The sequence below is a fragment of the Danio rerio genome, chromosome 19 (assembly GCF_052040795.2).
Source record: "Danio rerio strain M-AB ecotype USA chromosome 19, GRCz13ab, whole genome shotgun sequence".
Classification (NCBI taxonomy): Eukaryota; Metazoa; Chordata; class Actinopteri; order Cypriniformes; family Danionidae; genus Danio; species Danio rerio.
The window spans coordinates 755,001-772,177 of record NC_141039.2 but is presented as its reverse complement, the minus strand read 5'-3'; the positions used below and the strand labels follow the sequence as shown (position 1 = coordinate 772,177).

General features: G+C 38.7%; 1 protein-coding gene across 7 annotated transcripts in view; it reads right to left on the bottom strand.

Moving 5' to 3' along the window:
* akap9 (A-kinase anchoring protein 9) overlaps positions 1-17,177 on the bottom strand; it is a 186,313-nt gene that overhangs the window by 20,092 nt on the left and 149,044 nt on the right. For 4 of the 7 annotated variants that reach the window (XM_088651427.1, XM_088651428.1, XM_087295129.2 and 1 more), the window contains 9 exons: positions 15,736-15,855; positions 13,157-13,315; positions 12,334-12,435; positions 11,800-11,952; positions 9,977-10,063; positions 3,110-5,419; positions 1,416-1,514; positions 812-856; positions 563-724 (listed from right to left, as the gene is read on the bottom strand). In XM_088651427.1, the coding sequence (XP_088507553.1) occupies positions 563-724; positions 812-856; positions 1,416-1,514; positions 3,110-5,419; positions 9,977-10,063; positions 11,800-11,952; positions 12,334-12,435; positions 13,157-13,315; positions 15,736-15,855 (3,237 nt within the window). The remainder of the gene's footprint in view (positions 1-562; positions 725-811; positions 857-1,415; positions 1,515-3,109; positions 5,420-9,976; positions 10,064-11,799; positions 11,953-12,333; positions 12,436-13,156; positions 13,316-15,735; positions 15,856-17,177) is intronic. The other 3 variants (XM_087295130.2, XM_088651430.1, XR_015945271.1) reach the window with 2 other exon arrangements.

Here is a 17,177-nt window from a genome sequence, read left to right as displayed (position 1 = left end):
TACCTTTAGTTTGCTATAAGGGAATGATGTGCTAGAGAAAGCCCCGCCTCTACACAATTTTTCTGTTCCAGTGGTAAGTACACTAACCAACTGAAATTAAGCCCCGCACCTACTCAATATTCAGTTTCAGTTGGAAGTACACTAACCTACTGAAATTAAGCCCCGCCCCTACTCAATATTCAGTTTCAGTTGGAAGTACATTAACACACTGAAATTAAGCCCCGCCCCTACTCAATATTCAGTTTCAGTTGGAAGTACATTAACACACTGAAATTAAGCCCCGCCCCTACTCAATATTCAGTTTCAGTTGGAAGTACATTAACAAACTGAAATTAAGCCCCCCCCCACTCAATATTCTTTTTCAGTTGGAAGTACACGGACACACTGAAATTAAGCCCCGCCTACTTAATATTCCATTTTAGTTGGAAGTACATCAACATACAGCAATTAAGCCACGCCTCCTACCCTTCATTTTTGTGCATTTAAATGAATTCACACCCACATACACACAATACAGAAACACACACAAACACACACTGAAACGAGCAGACAAGCAGCGTACCTGCAGCAGCTCCTCCAGATGAGCGCTTTGACCTTTGACCTCCTCCAGCTGACCTTTGACCTCCTGCAGTTCCTGATGTGTGGAGGCTGCGCGACCTTTGACCTCCTGCAGCTCCTGGATCAGTTCAGGGGTCTCGGCGGCTCCACTGGGGCCCGATGAGGCCTGCAGATTCACAGTTACAATTGAGATTAAGATCTAAAGAATATCATCTCCATTGACTTCAGTTGAGAATGAAGTTTAAGGGTTTACCTCTCTGAGAGCAGTCTGGAGCTGAGCGATCATGCTCTCCTTCATCTGAAGAACAAACAACAAATAAACAAGAACAGATACACAAATGAAAAAATAAATAATTTAGCAGATTTAAATTAAAGGTAAATAATTCATTAATGAAGAATAAATTAAAAAAATGCACAAATAAATTAAATTAATATTAAATAATTATAAATAATATTTTCATTATTAAAAAATAACAAAAAATAGCGATGACAAATGAAAAAAAATAGATTAAAATAAAATTTTAAACTAATAAAATAATTAAAATAATAAATAATTAATTTATATATAATTTATAATTTATAGTTTAATAAATCATTAAACTAATAAAAACATATTAAAAATTACATTTGAAGTCTATAAAAAGTCTATAAAAACCTATTATAATCACTTTTATATTGTATTTAAATTTATTATTTTATGTATGAACCTAATAGAGCAAAATAATAATAACAATAATAATAATAATAATAATAATAATAATCCAAGCTTCTAATAAATGGGAGTGACGTAATGAATAGAGAATGGTGAATATAATAATGAAGTGGCCTGTAATGAGCAGCAGCTGTGGTGTGTGTACCTGTATCTCCTCCTGGAGTCTGGAGATGCCGAGATCCACTTCAATGAGTGCAGATTTATCTTTAACCTCCTGCAGCTCCAGCCTGACCTCAGCTGACCCCTGCAGCACACAGATAGAACTCTTATAAACACTCATACAAACACAAATGACAACCATTCAAACACCACAGGGACTCATACAAACACCACAGAGACTCACACAAACACCACAGAGACTCACATAAACACCACAGATACTCATGCAAACACCACAGAGACTCACACAAACACCACAGAGACTCACATAAACACCACAGATACTCATGCAAACACCACAGGGACTCATGCAAACACCACAGGGACTCATGCAAACACCACAGGGACTCATGCAAACACCACAGGGACTCATGCAAACACCACAGGGACTCATGCAAACACCACAGGGACTCATACAAACACCACAGGGACTCACATGAACACCACAGAGACTCATGCAAACACCACAGATACTCATGCAAACACCACAGATACTCATGCAAACACCACAAGGACTCACGCAAACACCCCAGGGACTCATACAAACACCACAGAGATTCATGCAAACACCACAGAGACTCATGCAACCACAGAGACTCATGCAAACACCACAGAGACTCATGCAAACACCACAGAGACTCATGCAAACACCACAGAGACTCATGCAAACACCACAGAGATTCATGCAAACACCACAGAGACTCATGCAAACACCACAGAGACTCATGCAAACACCACAGAGACTCATGCAAACACCACAGAGACTCATGCAAACACCACAGAGATTCATGCAAACACCACAGAGACTCATGCAAACACCCCAGAGACTCATGCAAACACCCCAGAGATTCATGCAAACACCACAGAGACTCATGCAAACACCCCAGAGATTCATGCAAACACCACAGAGACTCATGCAAACACCCCAGAGACTCATGCAAACACCCCAGAGATTCATGCAAACACCACAGAGATTCATGCAAACACCACAGAGACTCATGCAAACACCCCAGAGACTCATGCAAACACCCCAGAGATTCATGCAAACACCCCAGAGATTCATGCAAACACCACAGAGACTCATGCAAACACCCCAGAGATTCATGCAAACACCATAGAGACTCACATGAACACCACAGAGATTCATGCAAACACCCCAAAGATTCATGCAAACACCCCAAAGATTCATGCAAACACCACAGAGACTCATGCAAACACCCCAGAGACTCATGCAAACACCCCAGAGATTCATGCAAACACCACAGAGATTCATGCAAACACCACAGAGACTCATGCAAACACCCCAGAGATTCATGCAAACACCCCAGAGATTCATGCAAACACCACAGAGACTCATGCAAACACCCCAGAGATTCATGCAAACACCACAGAGATTCATGCAAACACCACAGAGACTCATGCAAACACCCCAGAGACTCATGCAAACACCCCAGAGATTCATGCAAACACCACAGAGACTCATGCAAACACCCCAGAGATTCATGCAAACACCACAGAGACTCATGCAAACACCACAGAGATTCATGCAAACACCACAGAGACTCATGCAAACACCACAGAGACTCATGCAAACACCACAGGGACTCACACTAACACCAGAGACTCCTCTAAACATCATTCACACTAGTCGTGCATGGCGACCAGGCAGCAAAGACTCACCTGAGACGACGGCAGTGGTCTGAGAGCGCTGGGTTTGGTTTTCATCTGGCTGAGCAGGTCCATCATGACGGATAACCTGCTCTCATACTCCATCACCTCCTCCTCAGAGCTACACAACAGCTCCTTCTGCAACTCCTGGTCCTTCTGCATGACTATCAAGCCCTCCTCCAGCTCCTTGAGCTTCTCCGTCAGCAAGTTCACCTTCCCTCCAGCCCTGAAGCCCTCCTGCATTGTGAGGCCCGGCAGCATTGTGAGACCCTCCTGCACTGTGAGGTCCTCTAGCGTCGTTAGACCCTCCTGCACCTCAAGGCCCTCCTGCACAGTGAAATCCTCCTGCATCCTGAGGCTCTTCTGCACCCTGAGGCCCATTTGTGCCTTTAGATCATCCTGCATCCAGATGCCCTCTTGCAGCTGTGTTTCGGAGCCTACTATAGCCTCAGCGTGGAGCTCTTTGGTTTGCGTCTGAACGGCTTCCAGTTGTGCTTGACTGACCAAAACGGCAGCCACTTTCTCCCTGAGATTGTCCTCAAGCTGAGCCACTTTATCGTACAGTCCGTGGGCATCAGTTTGAGCTTGTTCCACCCTCATCCTGCAGGCTCGGAGCTCCCGGTCCTTCTCCTCCACACACTCCTGCAGCTCCTCTACCCGCCGGCTCAGACTGTCGACCCTGGCGGCTGCGCTCTCCTCCAGCGCCTGCACCTGAGCCTGCATCACCACAGACGCTGCAGTTTTCTCCCGCAGCGCCTCCTGCAGCTCCAGAAGAGTCTCCTGATGGAGGCGGTCATATTGGAGATGCAGAGAGTCTCTCTCTGTCGTCATTCCTTCCATCTTCTGCTTCATCTCCTCCTGATCTTTCATCTCTGCCTGCAGTTGTTCATATTGAAGGCGTAGTGTATTGGATTCATTGGACACCTCCTGCATCTTCTTACCCATCTCCTCATGATCCCTTGTCTCCTCTTGCAACTGCTCGTATCGTAAGCGTAGCGTATTGCATTCAGTCGTCACCGCCTCTATCTTCAACTTCATTTTCTCGTGATCTCTGGTCTCCTCCTGCAGTTGTTCATATTGCAGGCGTAGAGTATTGAATTCCTTGGTCAGCTCCTCTATCTTCTTCTTCATGTCCTCGTGATCCCTCGTCTCCTCCTGAAGTTGTTCATATTGAAGGTGCAGAGAATTGCATTCAGTCATCAGCTCCTTCACCTTCTGCTTCATCTCCTCATGATCTCTCGTCTCCACCTGCAGTTGTTCATATTGAAGGCGTAGTGCATTGGAATCACTGGTCAGTTCCTCCATCTTCTTCTTCATCTCCTCATGATCTCTCGTCTCCTCCTGCAGTTGGTCATCTTGAAGGCGTAGTGCATTGGATTCTTTGGTCAGTTCCTCCATCTTCTTCTTCATCTCCTCATGATCTCTTGTCTCTTCCTGCAGTTGTTCACATTGAAGGCGCAGAGAATTGCATTCAGTTGTCAGTTCCTCCATGTTCTCCACCTCCTCATGATCTCTCGTCCCTCCCTGCAGTTGTTCATCTTGAAGTTGTAGTGTATTGGATTCATTGGTCAGTTCCTCCATCTTCAGCTTCATCTCCTCTGGATCTCTCGTCTCCACCTGCACTTGTTCACATTGCAGGCGTAGTGCGTTTGATTTAGCTGTCAGTTCCTCCATCCTCTGCTTCATCTCCTCATGATCTTTCGTCTCCTCCTGAAGTTGTTTATATTGGAGTTGTAAAGAGTTGCATTCAATTGTCAGCTCCTCCATCCTCTTCTTCATCTCTTCGTGATCTCTGGTCACCTCCTGCAGTTGTTCATATTGAAGGCGCAGAGAATTGCCTTCAGCTGTCAGTTCCTCAATCTTCTTCTCCTCGTGACCTCTCGTTCCTCCCTGAAGTTGTTTGTTTTGAAGTTGTAGTGCATTTAATTCAGTTGTCAGCTCCTCCATCTTCTTCCTCATCTCCTCATGATCTCTCGTCTCCTCCTGAAGTTGATTATATTGGAGGTTTAGAGAACTGCATTCACTCATCAGCTCCTCCACCTTCTTCCTCATCTCCTCATGATCTCTGGTCTGCTCCTGCAGTTGGTCATATTGAAGGCGTAGTGTATTGCATTCGCTGGTCAGCTCATCCACCCTCTGCTTCATCTCCTCGTGGTCGTCTCGAGCCTCGATGTGCGTCAGCTCCTGCTGGAGTTTCTCGATGACGGCGTTCAGCTGCTCCACCTCGTCCTCGTTGTCCTTCTTCAGACGCTGCTGTTCGCTCTTCAGACACTCTACCAGCGCCTCCATCTCGCCCAGAGCCTCGTCCTTCTGCTCTACCGCCTGCAGAATCACACACTACTGAATCACTACAGGGTTTACCTCTTAAAGGGTCAGTTCACCCAAATATCAAGTCAATTCAAACCCTTAATAGCTTCGTTCAGCTTTAGAAAACAAATTAAGATATTTTAGATGAAATCTGAGAGTTTTCTCATCAGAGACAGCAACGCTCCCAAGATATATTCAGGGAACTAACTCTTTAAATAAATCATGCACCCAACAGTGACAATAAATTACCATGTGATTCCAACCCAGAATTGTTTATAAGATTGTAATGTTGTCTCATTTCCGAGCTTCTGTTCTCCATACTATTAAAGTTGGTGGCACGTTTTTTTACTCCCAAGATGCAACTTTTTCAACAATTAATGATCAAATTATTAAAATTCATTCATTTTCTTGTCGGCTTAGTCCCTTTATTAATCTGGGGTCGCCACAGCGGAATGAACCGCCAACTTATCCAGCAAGTTTTTACGCAGCGGATGCCCTTCCAGCCGCAACCCATCTCTAGGAAATATCCACACACAAATTCACACACACACTCATACACTACGCACAATTTAGCCTACCCAATTCACCTGTACCGCATGTCTTTGGACTGTGGGGGAAACCGGAGCACCCGGAGGAAACCCACGCGAAGGCAGGGAGAACATGCAAACTCCACACAGAAACACCAACTGAGTCGAGGCTCAAACCAGCGACCTTCATGCTGTGAGGCGACAGCACTACCTACTGCGCCACTGCCTCGCCCCTAAAATTCATTATATTTAAATTATTTCCTTTTTAAAAACAATTAATTAGCATCAATTTTATTTTTATTTTTTCCCCAATGGAAGAAATATATATAATTAGATCTTAAATTATTATTATTATATTATATTATATTACATATTAATATATTATGCATAACAATAAATTATAATCTAAAGCTACAACTTCTAATTCTATACCTAAAATTTTTAGTGTTTGTACTTCTTATTAAATTCCAAAATGTAGATTCTTATTGATATTATTTTGATGGTTGTATAAGCATTTCACTGCATATTGCACTGTGTATGACTGTGCTGTTATATAACAATACTTATCAGATGGAAAAAAAAATTGGTGCATCACTAAAGCTCATATGATTCATATTCAATTCTTCAAAATATCTGTGAAGATCAAAGACTGCTGGTTAATCACACGACTTTGGGAGGAATACGAGTCAATTAATGATAGTTAACTATGATAATTAAATATCATAATGGTATAAAACACACCTCACTTTAACGCATGCAGAACAGAAACTCCTCACTTTGTATTTTAATGGTGGAAAGCAAATAATTCCAGGCTGGAATAACATTAGGTGAGCAGATGATGACAAAATGTGGAATTTTTGGATAAAATTATTCCTTTAAAATATTAAAATGATATTTGATCATCACCGTTTTACAACATAATTAAAACGATTGGGTAAATCACAGCTAATCTGACCAGTCTGAAGGGTTGTGCAGTGATTATTATTTTAATTAAGCACTTTAATTAAGTCGTGAAACACCCTTTGACTCATTTACATCAGTGCTGAGTTTTCATACAAACATGAAAATTCTGTCATCATCGACGGACAAAAATCAAGATATTAGACAATAAAATGACTGATTTCTTCCATACAGTGGAATTAAATCATGACTCAGAGCTGTGGTACTGCAAAAGCATGACGCTTAGGTGTTTATTATACACTTATTATTATATTATATTATGCTTATTATTATGTTTTACTAAATTTAATTAGTTTTATACATGATTTATCCTAATTCAGGGTAAAAATAATCATCCTTTTAGTGTCTGAAAAAGCAGACTCACTTCCACTGTACAGAAAAGAGCAGCGTGAACATTCTGCTGAATATCTCATTTTATGATCCACACATATAAACACACAGGTTTTGGGTGAGTAATGTTCTTTCTGGGTGAGCTATCCCTTTTACCAGGTAGGTGTGAGATGAAAAACCAAAACACAGCAGAACAAAACAGCACAAACACATCAACACAGAGGAGTTAATGCACAAACGCATGAATCCACCAGATCTGAAGCAGGCGTTTCCATTCGCTTAGTTACTCTGAATCACAATCAATGACATCCAGTTTAACCAATGCAATCAGTTCAACTCCACATCATGATGCACGCTATAAAGAGCAGCTCATATGGTGTTTAAAAGTGTCCTAATATTGTTCAAACTCCTACAACAGTACATATGAATTCAGAAAGCATAATTATCTTAGAATATTCCTTTGATATTAGACTCATTTTGTAATCACTTTAATCTGATTCATTTGAATCAATTTGATAAAATTAATTCTGTAAGCCCCTCCTTTTTTCCATAGCCGGTCTGCTGGTCAAGTCTGTTTTGATTGGTCTTTCTGTGTCTGAAATGAACTGCCCATTTTATAGTGTTTGCATGTGACGGGGCAGGGAATATGCAAATTATTTACTTTGATTGAGCTGATGTAACTCTGTAGAAGGCAAAAGATTCAAAGATATGATTCGTTTGAATCAATTCAGATGTGTAAGCCCCTCCCTGTTTCCATAGGCCAACTCTGCTCTGATTGGTCAGTTGACCAAGTCTGTTTTGATTAGTCTGAAATGAAACGCCCCTTTTAATGTATCTATATGTCACAGAGGGTGGAGATTATGCAAATGAGTAACTTTGAGTTGATGTTAATCTGTAGAAGGCAAAAGATTCAGAAATATGATTCATTCCTCCCTCTATACTAAAAGCCAACTCTGATCTTATTGGTCAGCTGGTCAAGTCTGTTTTGATTGGTCTTTCTATGTCTGAAATGAAACACCCATTTTTGAGTGTATGTATGTGACAGTGGCGGGAACTATGCAAATGAGTTACTTTGATTGTGTTGATATAGATTGATAGCAGGCAAAATATTCAAGGATTTGATTCGTTTGAATCAATTTAGATCTGTAAGGCCCTCCTCTTTTCTATAGGCCAACTCTGTTCTGATTGGTCAGCTGGCCAAGTCTGATTTGATTGGTCTATGTCTAAAATTAAACGCCGATTGTAGAGTGCTTGTATGTGACAGGGATGTGAACTATGCAAATGAGTTACTTTGATTGTGTTGATATAAATTAATAGCAGGCAAAATATTCAAAGATATGATTCGCTTGAATCAATTTGAATAAATTCAGATCTTTAAGCCCCTCCCCTTTTCAATAGGCTAACTCTGCTCTGATTGGTCAGCTGGTCAAGTCTGTTTTAATTGGTCTTTGTGTGTCTGAAATGAAACGCCCATTTTAAAGTGCCTGTATGTCACAAGGGGAGGAGATTATGCAAATTAGTTCATTTGATCGAGTTAAATGTAACTCAGTAGCAGGCAAAAGATTTAAAATAATGACTCATTAAGGCAATTCAGAGCTGACTCTTCATTTTAAAAGACATTATCTTTCTTTACTGGTTAAACGTCCCTCACAGCTACACTGAACAACAGCTAGGTTACAAACTGCTCACAGGATGTTTGTGGTAAGCCCACATGAGCTGCTCTTTAAACTCAAGCTGGTGAGTTTTGTCATTTGTGTCGCATCACATTATTGTGGCTAAAATAATAAAACTATAAATAAAAGAGGCATTTAAATGCAAAACAAGACGATGCAACACAAAAAAACATCATGGGAAAGACGGGTGGCACCAAACCACACACACACACACACACACACACTATAAATAATGCTTTTCTTACTTGGAGGTTCAGTCTTGTTTCTAGACCAAATATTCTGAAATCAAGAAGCCTTTTCTAACAATATTTAACAAAAATATTGTCATGTTTTCAGATACAAGTCAAAATTAAGTGAGTTTTTTTTCTTAAAACAGGCAAAATAATCTGCCAATTGCTCGTTTTTAGTCACATGAGCTGTGTGGAGACCTGGTGGGCAAAAGTTAAAACCCTCATGACTCTGTCAGAGCTATAATTCAGCGATATTTACATTTGTCTTGTGGATATTTCTTAAATTAGTGTCAGCATTATAGCGCACAAGTGTCTTATATTTGCTGTCATTTCCTTTTGTTTCCATTAGCTGGTGGTGAACATCTATTCGTTCACTTCTGCTGCTCAACACTTTGACTTTGCATTTCAGTTTATACTTTCACTGTAATTAACCTGCAAATTAGAACTATAATAAAAGTGCACAAACGCACTGACAGATACAGGTAGCATAGACGGTTATGGGTCAACATTCAGCACAAACACACACATTTCTGCTTTCAGGTTGTTTTTCTATATGGGAAATCTGCAGAAGCACAGCTCAGACGTCTCTCTCAACAGTTAGTACCATGATATAATATAATAATAATATTTAATACATTTAATAATAATAATAATAATATTATTGCTCAACTATTATCCAGCTTTTTGGCTAAAAATGCTTCTTGATTTCAGAATTTGTAGATATTTGGACTAGAAATCAGGCAAAAACTCTAGGTAAGTAAATGATTTTTCCAGCAGGGGGTTGACGGATGCTCATGTATGCATATGTGCAGGACACAGACATGGTCCACACACACATGTATACGTGTTTACCTCTTCCTCAGGGTGTGTTCCCGCGTGCTGGCGTTTACTGATCTGCTGATTTAGGACAGATATCTGCCTTTCCTTCTCCTCCAAAACCTTCAAGAGTTAAACATCATCACATGACTCAGAATCCAGGACTGGAGGACAACGCGGACGGCGCTAATATTAGCATCATTTCTGTTCACGGCACACATTCACACTCATGCACTGGCGCTGTAGTAAACGCGACATCAAAACTGACTCTGGATGTGGATTTAATTCATGTGGATGTGGATTTAATTCATGCATTTCATTCTGGAACTCGCTGCAAATCCTCGCTGAGTCATTCATGCATGAATTATTTATCCTGAAATGTGTTGGATAGTAAAAATAATTAAATAAACTGCTCCATAAAATGATCCATGCTGCTGCTATTATTATTAAAACACAGCTGAATCATGTGAAACTGAATGTCACACAATTAACTTCTGTCACATCCCTGCTGAAAACAGCCTGAATTAAAGAATTATAGCAAATATATGAGTATATTAAATAGCTAAATGAATGAATAAACAAAAAACATAGAAAATTTATTAAAAAAATAAAGAATAAAAGACAAAAACTAATAAATAAATAATACTAATAATAATGATAAAAACAATAAAAAATAAACTAATCTAATAACTATTGATTAAAAAATTTATTATAATAAAAAAAGAAAGATAGATAAGTAAAATAAGTAAATAGTAAAAAGTAAACATATAATTATTAAATAAAAAATGAAAAAGAAAATAAATATAATATAATAATAAATATTATTTATTATAAATATTAATCAATAATAATATTATTAATAATAATTATAATACTAATAATAGCAATAATAATAGCATTAATAAAATACAAAGAAAAAAATAAAATAGTTAATTATTAAAAAATGTATTATAATATTTTTTAATTAAAGAAAGAAATAAAGAGACAGATAAATAAATAAATAAATAAATGAATAAATAAATAATTACATAAAATAAATAATAAATAAATATTAAATAATAATAAATAAATATTAAATATTAAATAAATAAATAAATAAATAAAACAAATAAATTAATTAATTAATAAACAAATAAAGAAAGAAAGAATAAATAAATGATAAATAAATAAATAAAGAATAAATAAATAATTAAATAAATAAATAAGTAAATAAATAAATAATAGTAAATAAATAAAGAATAAGTAAATAAATAAATAGCTAAGTTTTCTGTAACTTTTGTGAGGATTTAAAAGGTTTGCATATGTCTTTTTCTGATTTTCATATCTGTCATCACATATTTTTATGGCTCTTATAACTCTATATTATAAACAGAGCTCATGGCTGAGTATTGGCTGCTATTCAGCAGGGTTGAGGATCACCTCTGGTTCCGTGTGTGTGTTTTCAGTTCTGAAGTAAAACACTGCTGATGATGATCACTTTAGCCATAATATACGCACACACATGTACACACACACACACACACACGGAATACAGTGTGAAAGGACACTGGCGTGGGCAGAATCAAACTCTGCTTCAGAAACAAACCAACAACCTTAAGTGTGAAGAAGATCTGTGTGTGAAACAGCCGTCATCTTATATAACAATAGAAAAGTGTGTGTGTGTGTGTGTGTCAGAGTGTGTGGCTGTGTGCCTGTATGTATGTGTCAGTGTCTGGTTTGTTTGTGTGTATGTGTGTGTGTGCTTGCGTGTGCATGTATGCATGTGCTTGTGTGTGTACATGCATCTGTGAGTGTGCGTGCATCTGTGTTGTCATCTGTGTGTTTGTGTGTGTATTTATGTGTGTGTGTGTGTGTGAGACCTGTGTGAGCGTGTTGTGCGTCTGCAGCTCCTGCTGGTATCTGCTGATCTCCTTGCTCTGGATCTGCAGCTGCATGTTGAGCTGGTTCACCTCCTCGCTCTTGTTCTCCAGCTCCTCTCGAAACTGCTCCAGCTGCTCCTCCAGGTTCACGATCTACACATCACACACACACACACACACACACACACACAACAGCGGCGTCACCACATGCACACTCGTGCACTATTACAAGACATTCTGCAGTGGAGATACACTTAAAGGGTCAGTTCACCCAAAAACACCAATCTGCTCATCATTAATTCTGGCTTGATTGATCATAAACCTGTTTGACTTTCTCCTGATAAACACTTTAGAAGAATGCTGGACACCTGTAACCATTGACTCACACAGCAGGAAAGGCAAATACTGTAAAAGTCAATGGTTCCCAGTTTTCTTTTCAACTGTTTTTTGCTCATTTAGCAACTGCTCAATGTTTGCTTGGAATTTTCAGAATTAAATGAATATATAATAAATAGAGAATAAAAGAGGAAGTACTTCTTTCTCCTTCCTGTCGAGCGCCTCTCTCTCAGTCTGCAGCTGCGCTTCCAGTGTGACGTCAACTCGACCCGCCATAGACACATGCTGGACCTCCTGAACCTGCAACACACACACACAAATCATGATACACACACACACACACACACACACACACACACACACACACACACACATATATATATATTTACAAACATACATCATGTTACGCACACACACCAACACACGTTATGATATGCACAAACACACACACACATATTTACAAACACACACATCATAATACGTGCACACACAGACACTATGATATGCACAAACACACACACACACACTTACAAACACACATCATGATACGCACAAACACACACACACAGTATTTACATGCAAACACCTTGACACACACACACACACACACACACAATGACACTGAGATTTGCATACAAACATCATAACACACATATTTAGGCACACTCTCACATATACATATCATAATACACAAACACAAACACACACACACACACACACACACACACACCAAAGCATAATCTCAATGACACAGAAACCAAACAACACACACACAGAAACCGAGTCTGATCATTGAACAGAGATGTGATGCTAAACCACTGCATCCACACACACACACACACACACACACACACACACACACACACACACACACACACACACACACACACACTATGTTCACTGCATTCAGACACTCCCATTCGTCACGCTCTCCTCGATCTCAAACACACACAGAGCGTCCCAAAGGAGTCATATCATCATTCCGAGTGCGTCACACACACACAGCGTCACACAGACTGACCTCATGCATGAGTGTGTGTTCCAGCTGGTGTACGCGCGCGGCGAGCGTCTGGATCTCCTCTTCTCTGTCCTTCACATCTCTCTGCAGCTGCTCAGAGCTCAGCAGCAGCTCACTGCAGCGGTCCGACTTCTCCTGCAGCGCCGCGCTCAACTCCTGCACCTGACACACACACACACCAGCAGCACGTGACTCTCTGTCTCCGTGTGTGTGTGTGTGTGTGTGTGTGAGCGAGAGCGCCGCTGCCTGGCAACTGACTGTGACTCTGATCGTTTGTCTTTATTAGCACACATGCAGAAGCTGAGAAACATCTTTATTAAGCTCACGATGATGAAACACAACTACTATATATACACACACACACACACTACCTGACAAACAAATCCCAGTTTTAGGAACACAAGTAATATCTGCTCTTCTAGTTGCTGATCTGGTGTCAAAAGTGTCTCTATGAAAGGTGAAGGCCTCTAGATTTTGCTGATTTGAGCACAATAAATCTGATCATGTCTTGATGTTGACTGATTTGATGAGGACAGTGCGCTCTGACTCTGCTCAGACTAAAGTGTCATCACTGAACAGAAATAATGTCCAGTATAGAATATAAAGTCCTGCTGCAGTGGAGACAGAATGAAGATTGTGTCTGACTCCATCATGAGCTTGGAGGACTGCATCCATACATCTCTGCACTGACTCACATCACTGATTAATAAAGTCATCTGGAATGAAGAAGAAAGCCTTCAGCAGAGCTCATCAAGAGTCTTTGTGTTCATCTTCAACACCTCCTCCTTCATCAGCTCAATAATGTTGATGTATGGTGACTGGGCTGGCCAATCCTGGAGCAGCTTGACCTTCAGGATCTTTGATGTGGAGGCTGGAGTATGAGCAGGAGCGCTATCCTGCTGGAGAATTGTCCCTCTCCTGTGGTTTGTAATGTAATGGGCAGCACAGATGTCTTGATACCTCAGGCTGTTGATGTTGCAGATCTCTCCATACTGAATGACCCCAAACCATGATGTCTCCTTCACCAAACTTGACTGATTTCTGTGAGAGTCTTGGTCCATGCTGGTTCTAGTCTGTCTTCTGCAGTATTGGTGATGATCGGGATGCAGATCAGCAGATGATCCAGCAGAGAAATCCACCTCTGACACTTTATAATCAACTAGAAGAGCAGATATTATCTGCGAGATCCACCACAAGACTTCAGTCAGGCAGTGTGTAATATAGAATAAACTAAAATATAGCTTAAAGAGGCTAATAATTTTGACCTTAAAATGGTTATTATCAGACATACTGTGAAAATTGTGAATATTCAAACAGTGTGTATATATATATATATATATATATATATATATATATATATATATATATATATATATATATATATATATATATATATATATATATATATATATATATATGTATATATATACACTTTTATTACTATACACACACAGTTGAAGTCAGAATTATTATTAAAATGGCTTTAAAACTATTAAAACTGCTTTTATTGTAGCCAAAATAAAACAAATAAGACTTCCTGCAGAAGAAAAAATATTATTTAATTATGTCTTCAAATATTTCCCAAGGGCTGTCCAACAGAGCAGGGAAATCTGTCACAGTATTTCCTATTATATTTTAGTTTGGCTTATACAACAAGTGCTGTGGTCAATATTATTAGCCCCCTTAAGAAACAACGGTCCTGACTCTCTTCAGAATAAAGCACTGCTGATCAATGACATATGTGATCCTCATAATAAGATGCCGCACTCTATTGCAGATTTAAACCCAATACTCATTAACTTCAGGGCAGAGGAAGCAGAAAGTGTTTCTGAACTCACGCTGTGTAAATATAATGAGTTCACAATCATCATTTAATGCCAGTAAACGGCTCCTTCACTGCTGCTGTGTAGAAGCAGAATCAATACTGTGAGTTACTGTCTGAGCTGGACTCTGATCATCATCTGACGCTCCTCCTCAATTCACTTCAGTTCAATTCAGGGTTTTTTTACATTATTTATTAATTGAAAGCAGCTTTAAGCAAAGGTTATTAGTAAGTAAGTTACTTAATATTACTTATTAGTTACTTTAATTATCCAGCAACTAATATACTCAGGCCAGAGAGAGAATCTGCTGACAGCTTTTGCTATTTCTGTGCATTTTATACGCAGAATGATTTTGGGAGTATCCAAACTAAAAACTTAATATGTGAAATAAAAAATAACACCTTTTAAATTTGTATTTGATGTTTACAACGCTAATTAAATCAGATTCATTTAAATGGTGAACAAAGCAAATCTCTCATATAATATCTCTACTGAAAGACAGAACACGTGACTTTACACACTGTACTGTAAATAAATCATGTCAACATTTTCATATTAGCCAATAATATTGCTGAGATTAATTTAAAAGCTGAATAAATCTACACATTTATAAACATTTTCAATAAATAAACAATGATTGGCTAAAAATCTGCAGAAATCTAATTACTAAAAGCTTTACCAGTTATTAAATATGAACACAGTCCGCCTGCAGTTATATAGTATAGAGGTGATGTCGGATGTTCAGTGAAGTGTGTTTACCTCTCTGTCCCGCCGCTCACTTCCTGTCTGTGTTTTGGTGGGATTCTTCAGCTGCTGCTCCAGGTTGAAGATCTCCTGCTGGAAAACATCTCTCTCGTGTTCTCTGTCTGCGGCCTGCTCCTGAATAACACAAACACACACACAAACTGTGAACAATCAGAACTGTGAGGTGTAAACTCAAAAGCGCCGCTAAAAATAAAAGTTGAACAGCATAACAAACTCTGAATAATGAGACATAAACTCAGAATTACAAGTAAACAGCCGGAATCGCAAGACGGAAACTCTAAATTTCTTGTTATTGCAAAGTAATTGCAAAAATGATCTCGGAATTCCAAGAAAAAACTCTGAACTACTACACATATGATCAGAAATCCTGGAAAACTCAGAATTACCGAGATTTAAACTCAAAACTGTAAAGAAAATATTCAGGAAAACTCAGAATTCCAAGAAAAAAGTTGGACTTGCAAAACAACCCCAGAATTCAGAATTGCAGGAAACAACTCAGAATTACAAGACAAAAAAGTTGCAATTATGCAATTAAGTTGCTTAATTATGCAATTAAGCTTGAGATTTAAACTTAAAATGTCAAAAAAATAGTCAGGATTAGAAGACTCCGAATTCCAAGAAAACTCTGAATTACAAGACGTAAAATCAAAATTCCAATAAACAACTTAAAATTACGAGATGGAAACTCAAAATTCCCAAAAAAAAAAGTTGCAATTATGAGACACAAACTCAGAACTCCTAAGAAGAAAACTCATCTCAAGATAAAACTCAAGATTAAAAAAGTTGGAATTTTGAGATGTAAACTTAAGATTCCAAGCAAAAAGTCAAAACTGTGAGAAACTCAGAATTCCAAGAAAAAAAGTTCAGAATTTCAAGCCGTAAACTCAAAATTCCAAGAAAAAAAAACTCGTTATCCCAAGTCAAACTCAGAATTTCAAGAAAAAAAGTTTTAATAGAACAACAAACTCGGAATTCAGAATTCCAAGGTTGCAATTATGAGACACACACTCAGAATTCCAACAAATAAAGTCAGAATTTTGAGACAAACTTGGAATTCAAAGAAAAAAGTTGCATTTATGAGACACACACTCAGAATTCCAAAAAAAAGACCTCAGCATTTCAAGCCATAAAACTGAGGGGGAAAAAATCAGAATTTCAAGCCGTAAACTCAAAATTCCTAGAAAAAAACTCGGAATTCCGAGCCATTAACAAAATAATTTTTTATTTTTAAAACTCAGAATTTTAAGCTGTAAACTCTAAATTCCAAGGAAAAAAAACTTTTGAGCCTTGGAGTCAAAAATCCAAGGAATAAAAACCTTGAAATTTCATGCCATAAACTCAGAATTCCAAGAAAAAAAAATTCTGAATTTCAAGCCGTAAACTTAGAATTCCAAGAAAAAAAACTCTGTAATTCTGAGCTGTAAACTTAAAAATGC